The sequence below is a fragment of the Lepidochelys kempii genome, chromosome 10 (assembly GCF_965140285.1).
Source record: "Lepidochelys kempii isolate rLepKem1 chromosome 10, rLepKem1.hap1, whole genome shotgun sequence".
NCBI lineage: Eukaryota > Metazoa > Chordata > Testudines > Cheloniidae > Lepidochelys > Lepidochelys kempii.
In genome coordinates this window covers 54,859,210-54,883,888 of record NC_136389.1, presented here as the reverse complement: position 1 = coordinate 54,883,888, position 24,679 = coordinate 54,859,210, and the positions used below count along the sequence as shown (strand labels likewise).

The following is a 24,679-nucleotide window of genomic DNA, read 5'->3' as shown; positions in this document are numbered from 1 at the left end:
TCTATTCAATCTGATTGTCAGAAAGCTTTCCCTGATATTCCATTCACATTTCCTCTCTCAATTTTCTCTCATTATTCCTTCCTAAATTCCTCTACCTCCTTGGTGTTTACAGCCTTCCAGCATTTGCAGATTGTTATGTCTCTTCCATAATCATTGCTTAGCCAAAAAGGACCTTAGGAGAATCATTGGTACTAGGACAACATGACAGCGGTATTTAGCTCTTTGTCTCTTTCCTCATAAGACAATATGGCCTGTCCTGTAATCCTTTTTGTTATTATTTCCTCAACTCCCTCCAGTTAGTCAGTATCTCCCAGGGGATGAAGCCCCCAGACATGAATGTGATACTGGAGGTGCAGTTGCACTAGCGCTGTGTAGAGAGGGACCGTTACCTCCTTGGCCAAGTGATATGATGTCTCTATATGTATGATCAAAATTCCACTATCCTTTCCCCCCCTTCAATATCACATCACTAAGTCACTTCAAAAATTATATTCACAATCCCATTCATACTGTTCAGATTTCTCTCTCCTGTTATTTGCCTCTGTGACAAATCTGGAAATGTTGGTAATATTTTTATGATTCCTACGCATGCCTCAGTATTCCTCTGGGCTTTGTATTGCTATGCACTGAGCATACAGGGAAGGGATGAGGTGGTGACTCAGCAGCCTGTTTGGAAACCAGAATCCTCAACAAGCTGAATAAAGTCTAACATTGAATGGAGGCACTGAAGAGACAAATGGAAACCCCAGTGGTCATGACATCCACACCTACCGACAAACACCTAAGAGGAAGGAGATTTCTTTCTCCTTACCTCTGCAAGGAAGCTGAGCAAAGGCCTCCAGCAGGAGAACAAAGGGGAAAGGTGTCAAGTGGCTGTGTTAAGAGCTGAGCTCACAGAGACACAGCACCCACGTGCACCCCTTCTCCCCCCTCCCCCCCATGGAACAAAGGGACAGAGAGACTGGGCCAAAATGGATTCTACTGCAGCTTGGTTGGGTAGAGCCCTGACATTGGCCAGGCTCAACTCCGTCTTAACCTTTGTTACTCCATGCTAACCTGAGGACTTTCAGATTCTGTATGCCAGGTGACTAATCAATTATCTTGTGTTGAAAAAGCTGCCTGCTGTTGCTGCAAATACTTACTGGGAGCATTGTGCCCTGAAGGAGTAAAGTACAAGCCTCCCAGAGGAGTCTGGCTTTGCTGGACTTGCTACTGGGAGCCACAAAGGTAGACAGGGTTCACTGGCATCTGAAGGCTCAGTTTTGGAGTCCTGCCCCGATGGAACTGCATAGGGCTTTGGGGCCCGGCATACTTAAGGGGTCATCCCGAGGGACCGGTCACAGGCTAGGGCATAGAGCAGACCTGTGGATCTGTGAAAGCCCACAGCTCGCATTTTTCCCACATTCAGTCTCGTTTTGTCATGGTCCGCACACTTCTCCAAATTCTCTTGGACACGTTGTATTGTTTCTGGGTAATTACTGTGTTCAGATCTCCTCCTCATTACCAGCAGCCATGAATTTCATGATTTTGCTGAAGATTAATTAAGATACTGAAAAATACTTAGGCCTAACAAGAATCCATGTAGTAGTCAATTAGCCAGTCCTCTCAACTGGATACATTGCCATTCATCATTACATTTTATTTAAGGTCCTTCAATTAATTTTCAGTCTATGTGACAGTGCTTATGTCCAAGCCAATTAAAGGTAGTTGAGAGTAATATTTTACTAAAATGCAAATACTGTATATTATATCAGATGCTTTAACTTCACTCACTATTTTTATAATTCTATAAAATAAGAACAGTCAAGTTTGTTGGCAAGATATTTCTTCATGAAATCATACTATTTATTGTTCATTATATCATAGCTCACTAGCACCTTATCCTGAGAGGCATGCTAAGAACTCTCAACTACCATTATCTTCAATGGGTGTTGAGGGCACTCAGCAACCTCACAGGATATTGCCCTCAGACCTGGCACCTGTGCTGCACTGCAGTTACCTTATGCCAAACTGCTGCTGCAAAGTGGTCCTACAGCCAGTCGACACCTGTAATAGCTCCTACACCAATCCACACCTGTTGCCACCATAAGGGGTGTGGCTGCTGATAAGAAGGCATCTGCAGGGCTTCTTAAAGCTCTCCTGATTCCAGGCTGCCATATTGGTCTCTGGGGATCACTGACTGCTGGGATCACTTTGTTCAGCCTTCAGATTGGTCTAAATTATGCCAGGGAAGTGGCCTTGCTTGCAGCTGGTCTTGAATCAGAGGTGTTCAATGGCAACCTTTGTTCCCTCCTGCACTTCCCCTGAATTGCATTATGTGTTCCTCTGCCTTGGCTGAGGATTTGTGTCTAGCTGTTTAGAGACTGTATAGAAATGATGACAAATTTACCCACAGGAACCAGACACATTTTTTCCCTACAATTGTTCCAAAACGGAGTCCTTGGCAGATCTACATCATGCACCCAACCTCCCACCTGAAATGTATAACCTAGAATATGATCTTACACTACAGACTCCAGCCCAGCCATAAATGTGAACGGAAAGATTACATCTTCTGACTTACAGCAACACCCTACTAATCAATATTTGGATCCTGAAAAGCCTCTTACGTTTGCATGGGACTACAACGGGACTATGCAACTTAGTTTCAATGGGACCATATTCCATGGGTACATCATTGCATGGTTTGGATCCAAATTTACATCCTCCAAAGAGAGAGCTCCTTCTACTACATCTTATTTCTAACATTACACAGATTGTAATAGCTTCAGGGCCACAGCTGCTTCTTATAGATTTGAACAGAACCGAGTGCAGTGGGGCTCCATTATGAATGAGGCCTCTGGATACAACTAATATTACTGTCACTAATACAGATCATGATATTCTCAAAGAATACATGAACTTCAAGTGTATAATTTTCTGAGGAAACTGAAAAGACCATAATTAGTGATTGTTTTACAAATTTTACTTCTAGCAAAATACAAAACTTCTAATACAAATTTCAGTAGTAACTACAAAATACAATATAGCACTAAAATATCTATTCCCTCTGAGGCTATTTTACCTAATCTCCCATTGGCATTTGCTCTCCAAATACCAAGGGATAGAAAGAAATTCATATGTATGAATTACAGAACTAATCTGACCACCGAAAGAAAATGTAAAAAAAATCAAAGGTCATTGTGGTCACTCCGCATTTAACAGTCAAAAAATGATTGAACACTTAGACCATCGTCAGGGTAATGTGTCTGTTTGCAGAAGCATTACTAGACTGGCCTTCTCAGGAAGATGACAGAGGAACATCCAAATGGTCTTTGTACCATGTAAACTCAGATTCTTTTACTCATAGACAATCCACTCAACACCAAATTTCTTTTAAGCTGGGTTTACTTTACAAGTTTTTGGTTTAATTCCTCATAATTATTAGAGTCATTGGTATTCTGAGTTAAATCTCTAACATGCCCATCAATGGTGATTTTTTTTAAAAGAAATCACTTAGCTTTTTGTATTTTTCAACTGAAACTGAAAAATGTCTTGTGACAAGTATGCCAGGTGTGCTAGAGCATAGGGGTGGAAGGCAAACGTAATTCCTGACCAGCAAGAGTATTGGAGGTTTTAATAGCCTGGATTGTTACGTAGCATTCCAGAGAGTCTTCATCTCCCAATGGAGAAAACCAATATGTATATAAATATGTATATACACTGAAAAATTATTACAAAGGAGGCAATTTCTCAAATTGAACAAGATGACATGGACTGTAGCAAAGTGACCTCTCTGTCTTGTTGTCTTGCCAATGAGATAATTCCCCTAAGGTCCTTTTTTCTAAATGATCAGAATAATATGACATACTTAGACAAGAATTTGGAAAGGTGGTTGGGGCAAGGAAGAGATGTTTATCATATTCTCCAAAATAAATGGACTCAATCCAAGGATATGAGCTGCTCTACATAAAACACTTATGCTAACATACACTTTTAACCACTCCTTTGTTTTCTCTGTCAACATCAGCAAAAGTTCAAAAAAAGAATTTATTTTTAAACTCCCAACTTGCTCCTACTCATACCGACAATACCCTGGTTGAGTGGCTGTGTATGTGATCCTGTCACCCTGGAGGATGCAAGAATTCTCTGCAGTGATGTTTGAATGATTCTTACTCAGTCTGACATACAGTGTGTGTGTATTTTATGTCTAAAATATGCTGGGCACTCCTTCATGACTGTCACATTCTTCAGATAGGTAAATATGTGGACACATTTTATAGATTTGCTTTTAAACTGCTTTTCAATAAACCAGCTAAACTTTAGGCCACAAAACAAACCAACATAATCTTAATGATTTTCTGCCCCTTAATGCCTCAATTAAAATAAAAAAAAAGTTAATTTACTACAGTAATTAAGAGCTTTGTGTAAGCAAGTGGATGAGCAAAATTCTCTGATAAAATAAGACGTGACCTCAAGCTTTCCCCCAAAATCAAATGGTCACATTTTCATATTAAAAAAAAAAACGACTAATTCACTTCCCTGTTTTGTCTGGGACTAGAAGTGCTGAAAAATCATAAGAAATGCTTGGATCCTGAATTTTAAAAAAACGTGCACCTGTGAAATGATGGAATGCAAAAAATGGCTGCTGTTCTGGATTGAGATGAGTGTTCACATTGAACACTAGCTCTGTTAAAGCTACTCAAATAGATCACTTGTGTGTCCTTTCCTGGTGATGGACTGATTCTGGCTCCTAAAATTGGTGACTATTAGGAACCTAGACACCAAAGAAGTCTTTATTCAAATTTACACAGAAGGAAGTAGAGATGCAGGAAATGCAGCACAGTAGATGCAGCAAAGGGGCAGAAGCTACAAAGGTGGCTTTAAGTCACCTTTATACTCTTGGGATTTTGGATTGCTCCAGGGACCAATACTGCCTCTGATATAAATCAGAGCAACACTAAGGGTACTCTAATTTATAGTAGCCTGCTGAGGTCTGCCTATAGGCCAATTCCCTTTCTGGAGCCATGTAAAATCTTCAGTTTGGAATATCCCCCTCCTGCTCCTTTCCCCTCACCTGCCCCCTAAGACAGGGCTTGCAAAGGGAGCTGTATACGGCTGCTTATGGCAGCCTGCGCTACACTGTGCCTCAGCGCCTGGTGGCACAGATATAGTGCAGGAGTCATGTGCAGAGACGAGGGAGGAAATAAAAATCTCTGTTTGTATTTACAGTTCAGAACCGAACGTATTTTTGTAGAAAAATGAAAAATGTTGAAATTAAACCTTTTTTTTAAAAGAAAAAATTGTCAAAACATTTGACCAGCTCTACATATTTTATTGCAGAGGTCCTCAAATGCATTTGTAGGTCACTTGTGGTCTATGCAGGACTTGCTGATGATCTGTGGACGGCTGGCTTGTCATATGGTGTTGGCTCACCTCATTGTTTCCAGATGTTAGTACTCATTATCAGACAGTTACAAATATATTCAATATTCCCTTAATATTAATTGTCCACTGTGTGCAATTACCATAGTTGCTATAACAGTGGTATGAGACTCTGGGTATGGAGTGAAGGTGGGCTACAAGGAAATCTCCCCATGAATACGTGGGCATTCAATGAAAAAGTTTGTGAACCAATATTTTATTACAATTTTTTCTAAGTAGTTTTGCCACATAGGGGTCTTGTAAAAGTCTGTACAGTCAGAGCTAGGTCAATGTATACCTCTATCTTGACTTTAGTAAAGCTTTTGATACGGTCTCGCATGACGTTCTCATAAACAAATTAGGGAAATGCAACCTAGATGGAGCTACTATAAGGTGGGTGCAAAACCGGTTGGAAAATTGTTCCCAGAGAGTAGTTATCAGTGATTCAGAGTCATGCTGGAAGGACATAATGAGTGGGGTCCCGCAGGGATCAGTTCTGGGTCCATTTCTGTTCAATATCTTCATCAATGATTTAGATAATGGCATAGAGAGTACACGTATAAAGTTTGTGGACGATACCAAGCTGGGAGGGGTTGCAAGTGCTCTGGAGGATAGGATTAAAATTCAAAATGATCTGGACAAACTGGAGAAATGGTGTGAAGTAAATAGGATGAAATCAATAAGGATAAATGCAAAGCTCTCCACTTAGGAAGGAACAATCCATTGTACACATACAAAATGGGAAATGACTGCCTAGGAAGGATGTCATAAATATAAAGGGAAGGGTAAACCCCTTTGAAATCCCTCCTGGCCAGGGGAAAGCTCCTCTCACCTGTAAAGGGTTAAGAAGCTGAAGGTAACCTCGCTGGCACCTGACCAAAATGACCAATGAGGAGACAAGATACTTTCAAAAGCTGGGAGGAGGGAGAGAAACAAAGGGTCTGTGTGTCTGTCTATATGCTGGTCTTTACCGGGGATAGACCAGGAATGGAGCCTTAGAACTTTTAGTAAGTAATCTAGCTAGGTATGTGTTAGATTATGATTTCTTTAAATGGCTGAGAAAAGAATTGTGCTGAATAGAATAACTATTTCTGTCTGTGTATCTTTTTTGTAACTTAAGGTTTTGCCTAGAGGGGTTCTCTATGTTTTTGAATCTAATTACCCTGTAAGATATCAACCATCCTGATTTTACAGGGGGGATTTCTTTATTTCTATTTACTTCTATTTTTATTAAAAGTCTTCTTGTAAGAAAACTGAATGCTTTTTCATTGTTCTCAGATCCAAGGGTTTGGGTCGGTGGTCACCTATGCAAATTGGTGAGGCTTTTTATCCAACATTTCCCAGGAAAGGGGCGGGTGCAAGTGTTGGGAGGATTGTTCATTGTTCTTAAGATCCAAGGGTCTAAGTCTGTAGTCACCTAGGCAAATTGGTGAGGCTTTTTACCAAACCTTGTCCAGGAAGTGGGGTGCAAGGTTTTGGGAAGTATTTTGGGGGGAAGGACGCGTCCAAACAGCTCTTTCCCAGTAACCAGTATTAGTTTGGTGGTGGTAGTGGCCAGTCCAAGGACAACGGGTGGAATATTTTGTACCTTGGGGAAGTTTTGACCTAAGCTGGTAAAGATAAGCTTAGGAGGTTTTTCATGCGGGTCCCCACATCTGTACCCTAGAGTTCAGAGTGGGGGAGGAACCTTGACAAAGGAGTACTGCGCAAAGGGATCTGGGGGTCACAGTGGACCACAAGCTAAATATGAGTCAACAGTGTAGTGCAGTTGCCAAAAAAGCGAACATCATTCTGGGATGTATTAGCAGGAGTGCTGTAAGCAAGACACGAGAAGTAATTCTTACACTCTACTCTGCACTGATTAGGCCTCAACTGGAGTATTGTGTCCAGTTCTGGGTGCCACATTTCAGGGAGGATATGGCCAAATTGGAGAGAGTCCAGAGAAGAGCAACAAAAATGATTAAAGGTCTAGAAAACATGACCTATGAGGGAAGATTGAAAAAACTGGGTTTGTTTAGTCTGGAAAAGAGAAGACTGAGGGGGGACATGATAGTTTTCAAGTACATAAAAGTTTCTTACAAGGAGGAGGGAGGAAAATCGTTTTTCTTAACCTCTGAGGATAGGACAAGAAGCAATGGGCTTAAATTACAGCAAGGGAGGTTTAGGTTGGACATTAGGAAAAACTTCCTAACTGTCAGGGTGGTTAAGCCCTGGAAAAAATTGCCCAGGGAGGCTGTGGAATCTCCATCATTAGAGATTAAGAGCAGGTTAGACAAAACCTGTCAGGAATGGTCTAGATAATACTTAGTCCTGCCATGAGTGCAGCAGACTGGACTAGATGACCTCTCAAGGTCCCTTCCAGTCCTAAGATTCTATGTTAGTGACCCTCTTCAGGTTAATTCCATTTCAAATGAAATGTGTCGAGCTGTAGCAAACAGCTCGTCCTATACATTGATGAAATACTGCTAGGACTTAACTCAAGGAGCTTCAAGCTTTGAGTCATCTGTGCATTAAGGATTATTTCCTAACTAGGTGCCTGATTTTTCCCTACTTTCCCTCTTCATGTTTGTGTTGAAGATGACACATGGGAAGATTCTGAGTATCTTGTTGTGATTAAAAACAAAAAAACAAAAACCCTTAAAACCATTTGGTTTTATAGAATAGTGACAGCAAAACATTAACAATATCAAGCCCACAATGTCTTGAATTAGAAGCTAACATTCCTGTTAGTTTTAAAGCCAAAATACTATTCACTGACAGAATCTGTTTTAAGTGCAAAACTACTTGAGTCATGGAAAGACAAAGATGTTAAATGAAATCATTACACTTCTCCCAGGGTATATTCTCATCCCTTTGCAAGAAGCAAGGTATGAAGATGTAATCACATGACATCAAGCGTTCGGCTGGCCCCAGTATCTGTCCATGAAGGAACTGTCATCATAACAATCCAATCAGTCACTAAAGCCCTTTAACTGAAAACTATCTATGAAGGGGCATTAGGGGTAGAAGTGGGGGTTGGGGAGAGAGAAGGGGACTAAGGCCCTTTTTAAAAATAAAATAAAGGATGTAAGAACCTTTTCTCAAACTGAAGCAGTTCCCTTTTGGATTTTCCATTCAGTCCTATTGCTTTTGGTTCAACATGAAGATAAATGAAAAGATTTTGATGATCTGAGATTCCTTTTGGGACCACTTAGGACAATGTGTACAAATCACTTCTGAAACAAGGACTATTTCATGGTTAATTATCCTATTTAAACTGGCTGCAGGATTTATTGTGTAGGAGGCAAGAACTCAAGTCACAGCTTTCCCTCGATTCTCTTTATCTTCTTCTTGCTCTGTGACTTCAATTCCTCAGCATCTGCTCTCACAAAAAGAAGGTCCTCAAAGAACCCCTGGAGGTTCACAGACAATTGCAGATTTTTTATAAGTGCATTTGACTCACAACAAACAAATAAATAAAACTAACTCACAGGTGGATGTGGTGACAAAAATCAAAACACATTTGTTACTGAGGTTTTCTTTTGATGGGTACGTGACTTTTGATGCTTTAGTTAGTTCTGGCACCAAAGGAGATTACCTCATCTATAATTCAAAGGCTGATCTGCACATTATTTGAGGACACGAAATAACTGGTAGGTACACGTCACTGTCAGACAAAAATATTATTCTTTGAAGAGTTCTTTTCCCTTTTAGATGATGCATAAGTTTAAGTAGTAATTTTTGGTATGGTACATTGAAAAGAATAATTTATTCAGTCAATATTCCTTGCAATCATAGAATCATAGAATATCAGGGTTGGAAGGGACCTCAGGAGGTCATCTAGTCCAACCCCCTGCTCAAAAGCAGGACCCATCCCCAATTAAATCATCCCAGCCAGGGCTTTGTCAAGCCTGACCTTAAAAACTTCTAAGGAAGGAGATTCCACCACCTCCCTAGGCAACGCATTCCAGTGTTTCACCACCCTCCTAGTGAAAAAGTTTTTCCTAATATCCAACCTAAACCTCCCCCACTGCAACTTGAGACCATTACTCCTTGTCCTGTCCTCTTCCACCACCGAGAATAGTCTAGAACCATCCTCTCTGGAATCACCTCTCAGGTAGTTGAAAGCAGCTATCAAATGCCCCCTCATTCTTCTCTTCCGCAGACTAAACAATCCCAGTTCCCTCAGCCTCTCCTCATAAGTCATGTGTTCCAGACCCCTAATCATTTTTGTTGCCCTTCGCTGGACTCTTTCCAATTTATCCACATCCTTCCTGTAGTGTGGGGCCCAAAACTGGACACAGTACTCCAGATGAGGCCTCACCAATGTCGAATAGAGGGGGACGATCACGTCCCTCGATCTGCTCGCTATTCCCCTACTTATACATCCCAAAATGCCATTGGCCTTCTTGGCAACAAGGGCACACTGCTGACTCATATCCAGCTTCTCGTCCACTGTCACCCCTAGGTCCTTTTCTGCAGAACTGCTGCCTAGCCATTCAGTCCCTAGTCTGTAGCTGTGCATTGGGTTCTTCCGTCCTAAGTGCAGGACCCTGCACTTATCCTTATTGAACCTCATCAGATTTCTTTTGGCCCAATCCTCCAATTTGTCTAGGTCCCTCTGTATCCTATCCCTGCCCTCCAGCGTATCTACCACTCCTCCCAGTTTAGTATCATCCACAAATCTGCTGAGAGTGCAATCCACACCATCCTCCAGATCATTTATGAAGATATTGAACAAAACCGGCCCCAGGACCGACCCCTGGGGCACTCCACTTGACACCGGCTGCCAACTAGACATGGAGCCATTGATCACTACCCGTTGAGCCCGACAATCTAGCCAACTTTCTACCCACCTTATAGTGCATTCATCCAGCCCATACTTCTTTAACTTGCTGACAAGAATACTGTGGGAGACCGTGTCAAAAGCTTTGCTAAAGTCAAGATACAGTACATCCACTGCTTTCCCTTCATCCACAGAACCAGTAATCTCATCATAGAAGGCGATTAGATTGGTCAGACATGACCTTCCCTTGGTGAATCCATGCTGACTGTTCCTGATCACTTTCCTCTCATGTAAGTGCTTCCGGATTGATTCTTTGAGGACCTGCTCCATGATTTTTCCGGGGACTGAAGTGAGGCTGACTGGCCTGTAGTTCCCAGGATCCTCCTTCTTCCCTTTTTCAAAGATTGGCACTACATTAGCCTTTTTCCAGTCATCCGCGACTTCCCCCGTTCGCCACGAGTTTTCAAAGATAATGGCCAATGACTCTGCAATCACAGCAGCCAGTTCCTTTAGCACTCTCGGATGCAACTCGTCCGGCCTCATGGACTTGTGCATGTCCAGCTTTTCTAAATAGTCCCTAACCACCTCTTTCTCCACAGAGGGCTGGCCATCTATTCCCCATGTTGTGATGCCCAGCGCAGCAGTCTGGGAGCTGACCTTATTCGTGAAGACAGAGGCAAAAAAAGCATTGAGTACATTAGCTTTTTCCACATCCTCTGTCACTAGGTTGCCTCCCTCATTCATTAAGGGGCCCACACTTTCCTTGGCAATGGAATGGTTGGAGTGAGTACTAAAATTATACACTTTTACAGGTTAATTTCTTTGGCTAGTTTTGGTTAGTCTTCACTATTCTTTTAACAGTATATTAGGATTATAATTCACATCTGATTTGTTGACCATTTCCTATTGCTATTTTCCCATCCCCAACAAGAGAAATGCCTAATACACGTAACTAACAACAATTTGACCTAAATTATATTTGATTTAACAAACGGTATTAGACTTCTTTTAAAAAAAAAACCATGGGGGAGGTGAAGCTTACTGAAAAGTTTCAGAGTAGCAGCCGTGTTAGTCTGTATCTGCAAAAAGAAAAGGAGTACTTGTCGCACTTTAGAGACTAACCAATTTATTTGAGCATAAGCTTTCGTGAGCTACAACCCACTTCATCCAATGAAGCGGGCTGTAGCTCACAAAAGCTTATTACTGAAAAGGGAATTTTTAAAAGGAGTATGTGTCTCTGTTAAATACAACCACCACCATTTCAGCACATCCAAACACATTGAAGCTGTGTGCTCCATGAGACACATACAGTATGAGATGGATAAAATGAGGTTGTGGGAACTGGTGTTGAGTACCTGCCAGTTGTAGTAGAAATGTGGACTGAACTACATTTTAAAAGACTGTGGCAGATTTAGAAGACTGAAGAGCAAAATTATTCTTTGTTATCTTCTGTATATAAGGACAAATATATATACACTATGCTTAGTAAACATTTTTCTGAAAATAAAGATGTTGTGTCAGCGAAATCCTTAGTCCTGACATCTAAAGGTTAAAATGCTGAGAAAATGTCACATTCTGCTTCAACACAGTGGAGAGTAGGAACACTTTTTCTAAAGGTATTTTATCCTTATTGTGGTTTACGCCTCCACTTCGTCTAATTACTTATAACATGCAATTTTCTCAAGAGGAAACAGCAACTAGAGAAAAGAATGCACTGAATGAATAGAGAATAAATGGCTTTAGTTTTAACACCCCCCCTATTCAGGTATGAAAATTAAAGTTCTCGTATTCTCAGGGCCGGTCTATTGTAAACAAAACTATACTGCACTTCATGAACAAGTGCACTTTGATTAAGTGTTCAGTGCTATTTCATGTTAAGTCCTAAAGCTATAAGGAATCTAATTTCATTTGTGCAGTAAGGATATTTAATTATTATACAAACAATATTGTTTTATTTCCTTAAGTAATATCTAAAAATATAAATTATTCTTTCCATTTTTACTGAAACCTCTTTATACTTCAAATTAAATACATGCTGGTAGTAAGTTACACAGAACTTGGTCTTACCCTAACCCTCATCAAGTACCACAGTATGCTCCAATATGCTAATTTAACTAAAATGTACATAATTACATTGACAGAGATGGCCATCCAGGGAGCCAAAGTATGAGGGCTGTACCCACTTTCATTGTCTTGTAATGAAAATATTTTCCAATAACTGCCCATCTGACACAGTTTCATTCAATCTCCAGAGTTTAATCAAAGTAACTGCAATCAACCACGCTCTTGCAGAATGAATCCAGAGGAACACATTTGGAAATCAGGTAAGAAAGATCAGATGAGGCCTTAGAACTTTATGTGTATGGTCTGATGTGACCTTTCTAGCTACTATCCCACTGTTAACTTCAACAGGACAAAGAGCAAATCAATTTCAATTTGAGAAAACTATATTTAAATAATTTTCTGGCTTGATAATATTATTTATATTACAGATGAATTATAACAGTTTACAGAGACAGAAAAAAAATAAACTATACCAAGCTCTGCAATATAAAGGTTCATTATTTTCATTGAGGGCTTTTGGTAACAACATGGAATCAAAGTTCAAGTAGTGTGTAGATTTCAAAAGGCTTTATGAGACTACAACTATCTATTGTAGTGTATTGTCTTATTAAATAAACAAAAAAAATCCTTTTGTTTTTCCAAAAACAAAAACAAAAAAATCTGGGTACTTTGGAATATGTTTTATCACAACTGACTTTCTCTGTAGGGCCAAATTCTGCCCCCAGCTTATATCCTGTGCCACCCAACTGCCTTCAGAACGTAATTAGATTTTTTTAAAGTGTGACATGCTCTGTAATAATACGTTGCTTCATTTGTGAAAGCACATGGCTGTTTTGAGTTAAATTCTCTGCAACCCAGTTCACTGCACTGGGGGTTTGCACAGGTGTAAATGAGGGAAGGATGTAGCCTGATACACACTGTATAGAATACACACAAATTTAATGTCCAAAAAAAATCTATTGTTCATTTCTTATCTGAACATGTAAAATATTTGTATGTAGTTTGGACAGCTGAAAGCTCAGTCTGATTTGGGTATTTCCTTTCCAATTAGACCGTATTAGAAGAAGAGCAATGTTCTAAAAGTAGACACTGTTGAAAGTTAATGACCATTGTACACTACCAACAATGCTCTTAGAAGGTTTTCTGCCTGTGAGCAAAAAGCAAGAGAGATCTGCAAGAAGAAGTGTGCCAGTACTGGATACTGGTTTATCGTTTATTGCAGGGGTGGCCAACCTGAGCCTGAGAAGGAGCCAGAATTTACCAATGAACATTGCCAAAGAGCCACAGTAGTATGTCAGCAGCCCCCACATCTGCTACCCCCCCATCGGCAGCCCCACCAATCAGCGCCTTCTGCTCCCTCCCTATGCCTCCTGCCCGCCACAATCAGCTGTTTCGCAGTGGACAAGAGGCTCTGGTTGGGAGGGGAGAGGAGCGAGGGCATGGCAGGCTCGGGGGAAGGGGTAGCAGGACCTGGGGCAGAGCAGGGGATTGAGCAGTGAGCACCCCACAGCACATTGGAAAGTTAGCATCTTTAGCTCCGGCCCCGGCATCAGCGCCCATGCAAGGAATCGCATATTAACCTCTGAAGAGCCGCATGCGGCTCCAGAGCCACAGGTTGGCCACCCCTGCTTTATTGGCTTCTCTAGTTCATTTCAAATGTCTTTCCTATTTACTACTATAGGATTAAATTCAGCCTCCCTCTTCCATCAGAAAATAGGCAGCCAAACGAGGCTCTCAATCCCACTTCCCAAAACCCCAAGAAGTTCACTGTGTAGGTCCTCTGTAACCCTGACTTGTGGCCACTGATCCTAGTGGCAGGGACATGGTACTTTCATATTAGAATGCATTCGCCTATTAACAGCCTCCTATGCAGCCTTTTGATGAGATTACTCTTGCTTGTGGTGAAAGTAACCTCCATAAGTGCTGGCTAACTTTCCCCAGGTCAGCCATCTCAGCAGGGCACTATAGGACCAAGACCTTTTAATGACCTGTTGAACCAGCTGGCACCTCTCACATCCAAATATCAAGTTCTGTGCAAGTCAAAGGCCTTGCCCTGTTTTGAACAACACAGAGTTATGGACAAACATAGGAACATAAGAAATAGGACTGGAAGACACCTCCTGGATTGAGTCCAATTCCCTGCTATCACAGGCAAACCCATCATATAATCTCGCTTATTAGACAAGCCGTTGCTGTAAAAAAAATCATCATTAGGAATCTGACATAAGGCGTTGTGAAACGATGACAAATGAGCACGACTTTATAACCTTCTAAAACAACATCAAGGGATTCTCTGATGGAGTCCTGAAGATCTTTTATTTTCTACCCACCTCTACTTTCCATGCATCAACCCCAAGGTCCAGGTAATGGCTATTTTTCTGGCTGGTGTTTAATAACCCAGGGACGTCATTGTTGAATGATGAAAGGCACACACCCTCCATCTCCCTGGGTCCGGACTCTACTGCCTCCACACTGCCTCCAGAGAGCAAGAAACTGGGGCTTGTGGAGCCCTGGTTCTTCTGCATGGCTGCACAGACAGGTACTTTGGAATTATCTGAGCAGCTGGAATCAATCATTGTATTCAGAGGCTGCAATAAAATGACGGGCACTATTACAGAGTAAGTATTCTAGCGTACAACATGAAAAATGCAACAGTGAGATGAATGGTGTTCCAGGAAATTCCTCATTTATTTGTACTACCCTAGTGCATGTGCTAGTATAACCATCCAACAGAAGCAAAAGATAAAATAATCTGTTACAATCCAACTTACCCACCACCCATGCCTCCATTTTTGCCAAAATGAGTGCGAGGTTCACTTGAAGCCAGTTTAAGCAGTTCATTCCATTCCCGTTCCCACTCTTCTTCTGTATAAACTAAACCCGACTAGGGGAGAGAAGAGTATATTTCAGGATAGGATGTTAAAAATATCACCAGTCTCAGACAGTAGACATCATGACCCACTAACATATGCTGTGTTTCATTTTTAGTGCTATTTGAATAAGACACGCAATTGCCCTGGGATATTACAGTATCACTTTTTCAAATCAAACAGCACCAAATTATCAAAACGGATCAAAGACGGCTACTACATTTTGAATAAAATTTTCAGCTGGAGGCTCTCAATTCGCTTCTGCAAAAGTGCCCCAAGCATTTGTTTAACTGGGTAGCGAGGCATCCAGTCATCTCACATGCATGTGAAATTCCTTCCATTTTGGTTCTCAGGTTCCGGTGCCATTGTGGATCTTTGATCTTATTACTGACCCAATGACTATTCATTGTCACTCATAGTGGAAATTCATAGTAATTCATGATGACAATGACTGCTTCATGGGCCAGTGAAAGAGTGAGTGGGTGAGAGTAACTCTATAGCTTGGTGGATAGGGAATTCAGCTAGCGTATAGGAAATCCAAGTTCAAGTCCTCACTCCGATGACTACTTGATACAACATGTAAACAGCTTTAATGGGAGAGACTGAGAAAGCCACATACCAAATTCTCTCATAGTGGTGAGGGCACTCACCAGTAACATAGGACACTTAAGTTCAAATTCTTTCTCCATATCAGACAAAGGAGGTGAGGTGGGGGAGGGGGAGTTGAATTTAGGTCTCCCACATCTCAGAAGAGTACCAAAACCAGTGGCTAAATGTTACGAGGGAATTTCTTCTCTCCACCAACATTTTGTGAATTTAGTCCTCCTTTGCTTTTGTCAAAATGCCTGACATTTTTTGTCAGGTCAAAATGAAATGTTTTGTTTTGGCATTACTAACATTTTTTCAGTTCAGTCAAATTTATTTCATGAACTTGACACACATTTGCAAATAGTTTTGGGTTGACCGATATGGCACTTTTGGTGACTAAACTATTGACATTTTTTTGCCTTACTCTACTTCGAAGATCTTTCTTGATAGTCCAGGGACAGCAGTACTTGTGACACCTTCTCTCCCGCTCCCCTGGAGATTGGAGGGAGAGATTTCCGAAGGCACAAAGGGCAGGTAGGCACCTCGGTCCATTGTGTTTTCAGGCAGACTAGAGGATGCCTAGCCGCTGGTAGCTCAACTGTCTCCCATTGACAGCGTCAGGAAGGGCATATAAGATTCTTACTAGTGCTGTAATTCAGTTCTGCAGCTCTCTTTAGTGCTGCTGCCAATAGCAAGCAGGGAAAATACATATATGAATAGCACAAATACCAGCCAAAACTATTTGGTCATGTTCAGCTAGCTGTGTACGGCCAACATTTATGCTGGAGTACTTGGAAAATTATTGATTTAATTCATCTGCACTATGTCTTGCCGTTGATGGAATGCCATGTGAGCATAAATTCTCACACTGAGAGAAAAGAAGAACGAACCTTAGAACAGCACCTCACAGCTTTGAATGCGACAGCAGCTAAGCTATCCAAAGGTGCTACTACTCAAATTTCTAGAGTTTTCTTGATTATTTTCTTTCAACAGCCTAATTAGAATTGGTGCTGCTCCCCTGTGCTTTCCAGGTAGCAAAGCAACGCCAGCAGCTCCCTGATGAGCTGATATAAAAGAAGAATTCTGTATCCCCTTACCACAGGCAGAATGACTTTTTGTTTAAATGAAAGGGCCTTTCTATTTAAAATTTTGGATGTGTGTAGATAAAGGCAAGAACTAAATCCTAAAACTAACTATCTTTGTGTTCAGCAATTGGCCACATGATTTCACATTTGTCGTGACTACGTTGGAGGAATTGCTGAACCTCCTCACTTTGGTCAGGTGAGCAGAGGCATGCACAAAAGGGCAAACCCTGCTCCCGCACACAGCTTGGGAAACCGAGTTGGGTGCTGTTGGAAAGGTTTGAGCATTGGGTGTGAAACGGTTCCATGGGAACTTTGGAAGGCGATAAAATATCGTTAGCAGAGCTGCTCAACAGCAGCCACTGCATCAGAGACTGCAGTAGCCCGTGTGGTTTCTGTGCCTCTGCCGCATGAGTATGAATGTAAATAGCTGGTGGATCTGCTTAGTTGCAGAAAACACAGGCCCTACTCCTTCCTTGGCAAACTCCACTGCTGATCACTCCTACCCTCTGCAATAGTGGAGCCCATATGAGGTCTTCAGATATCTGGCCCCATTGCTAGAGGATCTGCAGCAGGCCTGGTCCTCCATACCAATGGGGGAAGGCTTTGCCCTCAAACACAGCTTTTTCCAGCACATATTTGGATATGAAATTTTTTGGGGGAAAAAGTGAGGTGTCTAATTTTACTCTACTTGAGGATTACAGTTAAAATACATATTTCAAAATATGGTCAATTTTCTCAGGGTAGAGATTTGGTCCTTAACTGACATTTTCTTTTCTTTCATGATTTAATCTACAGTTTTCATTTTTTTGTAATGTAATTTTCAGTAGATAATTAGGGCTGTCAATTAATCACAGTTAATGAATGCAATTAACACAAAACAAATTAACTAGATTACAAAAAGTCACAATTAATCACAGTTGTAATTGCACTGTTAAACAATAATAGAATACCAGTTTAAATTTATTATAAATATTTGTGGATGTTTTTCTACGTTTTCAAATATATTGATTTCAGAATACAACACAGAATACAAAGTGTATAGTGCTCACTTTATATTATTATTTTTGATTGCAAATACTTGGACTGTAAAAAAGAAAGTAAAGAACTAGTATTTTTCAATTCACCTCCTATAAGTCTACTCAGTCCTACCTCTTGTTCAACTAATCACTCAGACAAAAAAAGCTTGTTTACATTTACGGGAGATAATGCTGCCTGCTTCTTATTTACGTCACCTGAAAGTGAGAACAGGCATTTGCATGGCACTGTTGTAGCTGGTGTTGCAAAGTATTTATGTGCCAGATGCGCTAAACATTCGTATGGCCCTTCATTCTTCAATTTGTAGGCTCTAAAGTTTTACATTGTTCTGTTTTTGAGTGCAGTTATGTAAAAAAAACCTTTTTTATATCTCACAATGAATTGTGATTATTCTTTAATCGTTTGATACCTCCATAAATAATATATTTAAATTTGGAGCCCCAAATGTTCAGGTGACCCGAAACCAGCCTTAGATTTTGTAGGTGTAAGGCTATGCACATATAACTTTTTGGGTGTATACATTCATCTGCTTTTGCATTCCTGATTTTCGTGCAGAAATATTTGTCTATGTGTGAAAAATAGATGCACAAGGAATTTGGTAAGAGCAAAAGCTTTTTCATAGAACTTCAGAGGTAGGAATAAAAATGTTGCCCTAAATTATATCAGCTACACAATGGTTTAAACTCTCTAGGCCACACAGACCTCTTTATTCTGTTGTGTCTGTTGCCATCTCCATCTTCTCTTCAATGCTTCCCTTTCAGCTCCACTTCTCATCATGGTGTAGAGTGCTTTACGTAACACAAGGTCCCTGTCATGAAATCCCCACATCCCTAGAGCGCAAAAATGCAGCAAATAACAAAGATCCAGTTATGAAATAGAAACAATCAGTTGCATAAAACACAAATAACATTGCTCAAAAAAAAGAAAAAAGCAGTGCACATTATAAATCTTACTAGCTAATGATTCCTATTCATTACTTTCAAGCTTTCCTAATGAAAATTGTCAGCCTCAATAGGCTAATGAAGAATAATGCTGAATTCTAGCAAAGTTTAAAGTCTGGTTAAGAAATGACTACGGCTTTGAGTTGTCTGGAATTTTGTTTTTGCATGACTTCAACGTTGCTATAAGGAAATGAACATTCAATGCACAGGTCTCCATTTTAGCTCCAAAGTTAATTGAATGTGCAGGCATCAGAGTGCTAAGGATAACGACAGGCACTTGTGGCTATCTCAAACACAGACACCCACAGGCTTGCACTGTCATACAGCAGAGATGATACATGTCCATTGGTATTTAAGTCCCAGTAAAGAGTCAGGCACTCATGACTATTGGAAGCCTAAAAATACAAGCAGCCATAGGCTTCCAAACTCTTAAGATAACAAAAATATATGTCGTCATGTACGTGAGAATAGTAACCTATAATAAAAGAGTCAGAGATCTCACCATGACAAGGACCCGTAGGCAGCCATGTTTAATTTATTATGCTGCCAGCCATTGGCATTAAATATTTTTGTTCCAAAGTGTGCAAGTCAAAATGCCCCGACCAATTGCTGTAAATAATTTACAATCCCTTGTAGCGAAGATGAATTGGATAAACAATGCTATTTATAAGACACTTTGAGAGTATTCAAATCTGTTTTCTTGTTATTTCTTACTTTATATTTCAAAAACAAAATGACATTGCAAAATGATTACAAAATAACCATACTTTTAAGAGAAAGGTCACTTTTTTGAGTCTTACTGGTGTACTATTTCAGCACAAAAGCGATTATTAGGAAATAAACAGCATATTACACTTCCAAGTGTGTAGTCACAGGGCTTTCTTTTGGTGCCCTTTGTACAAAAGTTTGCAGTGGCTTTGAATCAATGGTAAATACATAGGAAAGAATGTAATTTACCTTAATCTCTCTTACCCGTACAATTATCCTTTCCAAAGACGGGACACACCAAGAATATTTGCATTTGTAGTCTTAATGATAGTAGGATGCACGTTTAACAAACACCAGAGGATTATGGGCTTGAACCTGTGTTTATGATGCAGCCAAAATCCCACAGAAGGCAACAGGCCCATTATAGAAAATGTACACTAGCTTAGAGGCTAGGTTTTATCTTGCTGTTTCAACTCCATTTTACAAAGCAAGCTGAAAACTTCTACCTTCATCGTGTATAGATAGATACTTATCGCAAACATTGCTACAGGGAGAAGCTGAAGAATAGAGTGTATCAGCCTTATATTAAGGTATGTTTACACTGCAAAACCATCCTCCAGAAACAAAGAAAAAAAAACAGTGACCGAGTGTCTCAGAACCCAGGTCAAATGACTCAGGCATGGGGGCCTCACACTACAGGGCTAAAAAGAGACCCTCCCTACTTGCTGGGTTTCAGAGTCTGGGCTTCAGCCCAAGCGAGACATCTATACTGCTATTTTTAGCCCCAAAGCGTGAGCCCAAGTCAGTTGACCTGGACTCTGAGACTAGCTGCTGCAGGGTTTTATTTGCAGAGTGGATGTACCCAAAGAGGCACCCTTTTAGCAAAAAGCCTTTGCCCCGAAAAACCTATGACGGAAAAAGAGGAAAGTAGCAAACCTTCAAGAAAAGGTTTTATGTAGCAGAAGCAGCTAATCCAGACATTTCCTTACCTAATGAGGCAGCATGTAAAAGGCAGTTTCCATCACCTGTTGTAGCCAATGGAAGAAGACGTTTGCAACTTGTGCACACTGTGGACCACCAGTTCAGTCGACCTGTAAAGAAAGTGTCTGTTAAAACAGGAGTGTATGTGTTAAGGCAGGTTGAACGCACATATGTAGGAGGATACAGGGATAATGGATAACTCTGGAGGTTTTCAGAGCCAATTGCAAGTCCATCCTCTCCATGTAACCCTACTTGCAAAACCAGAAGTTGAAGAAAGGAAGAAGTTGTGATAGGAAGAGATGGTGGGGAAATCACATTGAAAACATTCTCCAAATATGCCCAAGGCTGAAATGAAATACAGCAAGAGTACTTTGGATTAAATTTATGCTATCCTCAAATACTGTGTTTAATTTAATGGTCATTGGCACCATATAAACAGACGACAGACTGCATTGTTACAAAAGACATCTAATAAGACAAAAGCGTTCCACTTGTGTTACTCAGACAAAGCATATATCCTAGGTAAGTCAGATCCAGTATACAAAGGTTCTGTTTTTACTTTTGACTAAATGCTGGAGAATGAATTAGTGGAATGTTTTCAGGCCTGATTTTCCTCTCTCTCACACTAATGCAAATCATGATAAGTCAATTGAAATCAGTAGTTATACCAATGTAGAATGACTGTAAATGAGAGCGGAGTCCAGCCCACGGTCAATATTTTTATTTAGCTTTTCACCTTTTACAAATATTAACTAGTTTATCCCTGCAATACCCTATGAGGTAGATTTTGCAGATGGTAAAAATGAGATACAGAGATGTTAAGGGCCATATTGTCAAAGGTATTTAGACACTTAAATATACAGACAAGCTCCAAATGTGATTTTTAAAAGCATCAAAGCAGGTTAGGCACCTGCTCAAGCACTTTTGAAAATCCCACTAGGTGCCCATCTGCATCTTTAGACACCTACATACCTTTGAAAATTTGCCCCTAAGTGACCTAATTAAAGCAGAGAGGGTGAGCCAGTGTCAAAGCTACGATTAGAAACTCAGAATTCCTGGCTCACAGATTTATGTATGCCAACTGGGTGGAGCATGTTTTCAGATATTATTTCTTTTGTGTTTAAATGGGCACCTTTATGTTCTTTATGTAAACAAAGGGATCAGAACTAGTTATTGTAAAAACACTATGGGGCAGGTGATTACTAATAATTTGTTTAGTTTGTGCATTTCCCCACATCCTTTTTGAAAGGCTGTCAGTTGTGAAAATTGCAATTAATACCATAGGTAATGAAGTCAGCAGTTGGTGGCTGATCAATCAATTAACATATGCTTACAATATCTTTTCCTGGCTTTATCCTCTCCTCCTTCTGGAAATGATACTGATGAGATGAGCAGCAATTTGGATAAGGAAATTGTTTTGCACAAGTCAGTGGCATGATTTTCCCACACCACTATTTTTGCATGTTATAACAGTGTATAGCTATTTTAAAATAACTTTCTTTAAAAATACTACATACACACAATCCATTTGCAAGAGAAGATGAAAAAATATCTATAGTATTAGGATAGCTGGCAATGCTTTTAAAATTAAGGCTCTCAAATAAAAGTTTGAAATCACGTAATCAGATGCTTATTGCCTGTTAATGTTGTTATTACAAATAAATATACTGAAGCTTGCGTGCAGTAATAGAAGCATACAAACACCACATACAATAGTTTTGGTGAGCATCAATAAATGTGTCTTTAATAATCAATTATTCATTATCAGACCATAACTATCTAATTAAATTTCAATTAAAACATTCAGGATTAAGAGTTACTGTACAATACACAATAAATGTACTGTAGATCGATTACTAAATGAACTTGGTAATCCTACAGGAATTCAAAAGCCAGTTGGTACACACTTAACAACCCAAACCAGTCTTTTCAAAATTAAATGTGCAAATGAGCAGCTTAATTTAAAGAGCCACTGGATAGCTTTGGGAGAGATAACACTGGAAATAATGAGTTATTGTTTTTAGCAACTCCTGTTTCTACGGGCTGTGAAATAACAACCTGTCACCTGCCTTGTACAGAATATTTTGGTATTAATACATCAGTGATAAGATAAAGCACTTTAAGTAGACTTCCAAACACCTAAAACATGCAAGACCTACGTATTTCTTAAGGGACAGCTCAATTGCACTTCAACACAGACCAGGAAACTGCTAATTTAAAACCCTAAAGTTTGGTGTTCATAAATGTTTACAGTAGATCTAGGGGCATTTGATTACCATTGGAGGACATCTCTGTAGATTGATAGTCATTCCATCCATCAATAGCCATTCCTTCTATGAGCACAAAGTGATCTCTTTCTTTTCAGTCAGCTTGTGGCTATTATGATTTTTCAGTTGATATTAACAAGTCTGTGGTTTATAAAATATTGACACAGCTGCATCAGATTATTTTGGCAATAAAGAGGCCTTGAATAGAAACCACTGCACTGCTAGTCTTTCAGCCTAACCATTACATTCATCTACCAATTACATAGATTTTGGGGGAGGGAGTTAGAAAAGCAGCTTACGTGAAGTCCCATATGGAAATGGGTATCTTTCAGACTGGTTTATTTCTGTTTTTGCAAAGACAGTATTAAGAACAAGCTAGACTTCTCTCTCTCTGTTGTAATGTATTCAGTTTGTCTTTCATTCAGACACCACCAGATGCCACCACTTGCACCTTGACAGTTTACTGGTTTTATAATAGGTGTTTTAGATGTTTTAGATGACAAAGCCCTGGCTGGGATGATTTAACTGGGAATTGGTCCTGCTTCGAGCAGGGGGTTGGACTAGATGACCTTCTGGAGTCCCTTCCAACCCTGATATTCTAGAATTCTATGTATGTTCAGCTCCCTATTTCTCACATCTTCACAGTGGGACTTGTCTTCTGAGAGGGGCAGTCAAACGCTGTGACAGTGCCACACTTGACTCACTTGTAGCCAAGGGCGCTGGAACAATTTTTTATAGTGGGGGGGCTGAGAGCTATTGAACAAAACTGTAAACCCTGGAAACAAGGAAACCACTTCAACTCAGAGGGTGCAATAGCCCCCCCCACACACACTGCTAGTTCCGGCACCTATGCTTGTAGCCAGCCACTGTGGTCATCCTGCCTCTGGAATCCTGCCTCTTTTGCCTCTGAATTTTTATTATTTAATTTTTAAAGGTACAAAGCACCACTTAATAGTTCTGCTTAAAAAGCCACTGCTCTCTGATGAAGTGCAATAGCAAAAATGATACTAATACTTCTACCGCTCTTTTGGAAACTAACTCCTTGAGAGTAAACACGACTTGATAGAGAGCTCAGCAGAAGCTTTACAGGACCATTGCTCATTTCGTGACATAGTTAAAACTTTATTTTGGACACTAACTGTCACAGGGTAGCTGGTCCCTCTGGACAGGTTAAGCCCAGGGTCTCTGGACCAGATCAGGTGACTACAGATATTGTAGGCTTCAGAATGACACACAGAGTGACATTCCCGAAATTTTATCTTATGGATTACAGAGGTGTCCAAGTTGTAGCTCAGCAACCACTTGTAACCCTCAAAGCTGACTGTGTTAAGAAGAAAAAGTATATTTGACTATGAATTGGAAAGCAATCCCGAGCCATCACCTAAGACTATTCTGGCTGCTCTGTTTCCTGATTCTTTGCTGGGCTGTAGGCACCCAAGGGAGAGAGAGACAAGAACTGACTGGCTAGCAAAGTACCCCTTCCCCATACAGCTATCCTGGGTAGCTGAGTGAAAGGGGAAAAGAAGAGAAGCAACAACAAGTTGCTTGGGGATTGTTCTAACTTGTACCAGCTACCAACTGACCCCTGAGAACACATGTGGGCTAGGGATAGCCTAAATGTGCTTTGGACACTTTCCTTCTTACCTCCAATACACCCCTTTCCAAAATGCCCATTGCACCATTGGCTGCAGAGAGGGACATGTTAAGACTAGCTACATCCAAGATATGTGCCTACTGGGACTCTCGTTGCTAGGGGAGATCAGCAGCAGAAGACTTGTGGATGGTTTTAGCTTCATTTGCATTGCCTGAGTGGCCCAAAGCAAATACAGAACAAGGCAGGGAGTGTATTCCACAGTATTGATTTGGAGCCTCTTGACCTTTCTGAAATAATATGTTTGGTCAGCAAGCTGGAAAGATTGGGCCACAGAAGCATCATGATTTGATATGTTGTAGACTGTATAATGCAAGAATG

At 40.4% G+C, this 24,679-nt stretch overlaps 1 protein-coding gene across 5 annotated transcripts in view; it reads right to left on the bottom strand.

Annotated features, from left to right (window-relative positions):
• Positions 1-24,679, bottom strand: part of OTUD7A (OTU deubiquitinase 7A) — a 253,547-nt gene that overhangs the window by 36,633 nt on the left and 192,235 nt on the right. For all 5 annotated transcript variants that reach the window (XR_013636423.1, XM_073303653.2, XM_073303652.2 and 2 more), the window contains 3 exons: positions 20,449-20,550; positions 18,513-18,640; positions 15,004-15,116 (listed from right to left, as the gene is read on the bottom strand). Coding sequence is in view for 4 of the 5 variants with exons in the window: in XM_073303653.2 (XP_073159754.2) it covers positions 15,004-15,116; positions 18,513-18,640; positions 20,449-20,550 (343 nt within the window). In the remaining variant the exon portion in view is untranslated. The remainder of the gene's footprint in view (positions 1-15,003; positions 15,117-18,512; positions 18,641-20,448; positions 20,551-24,679) is intronic.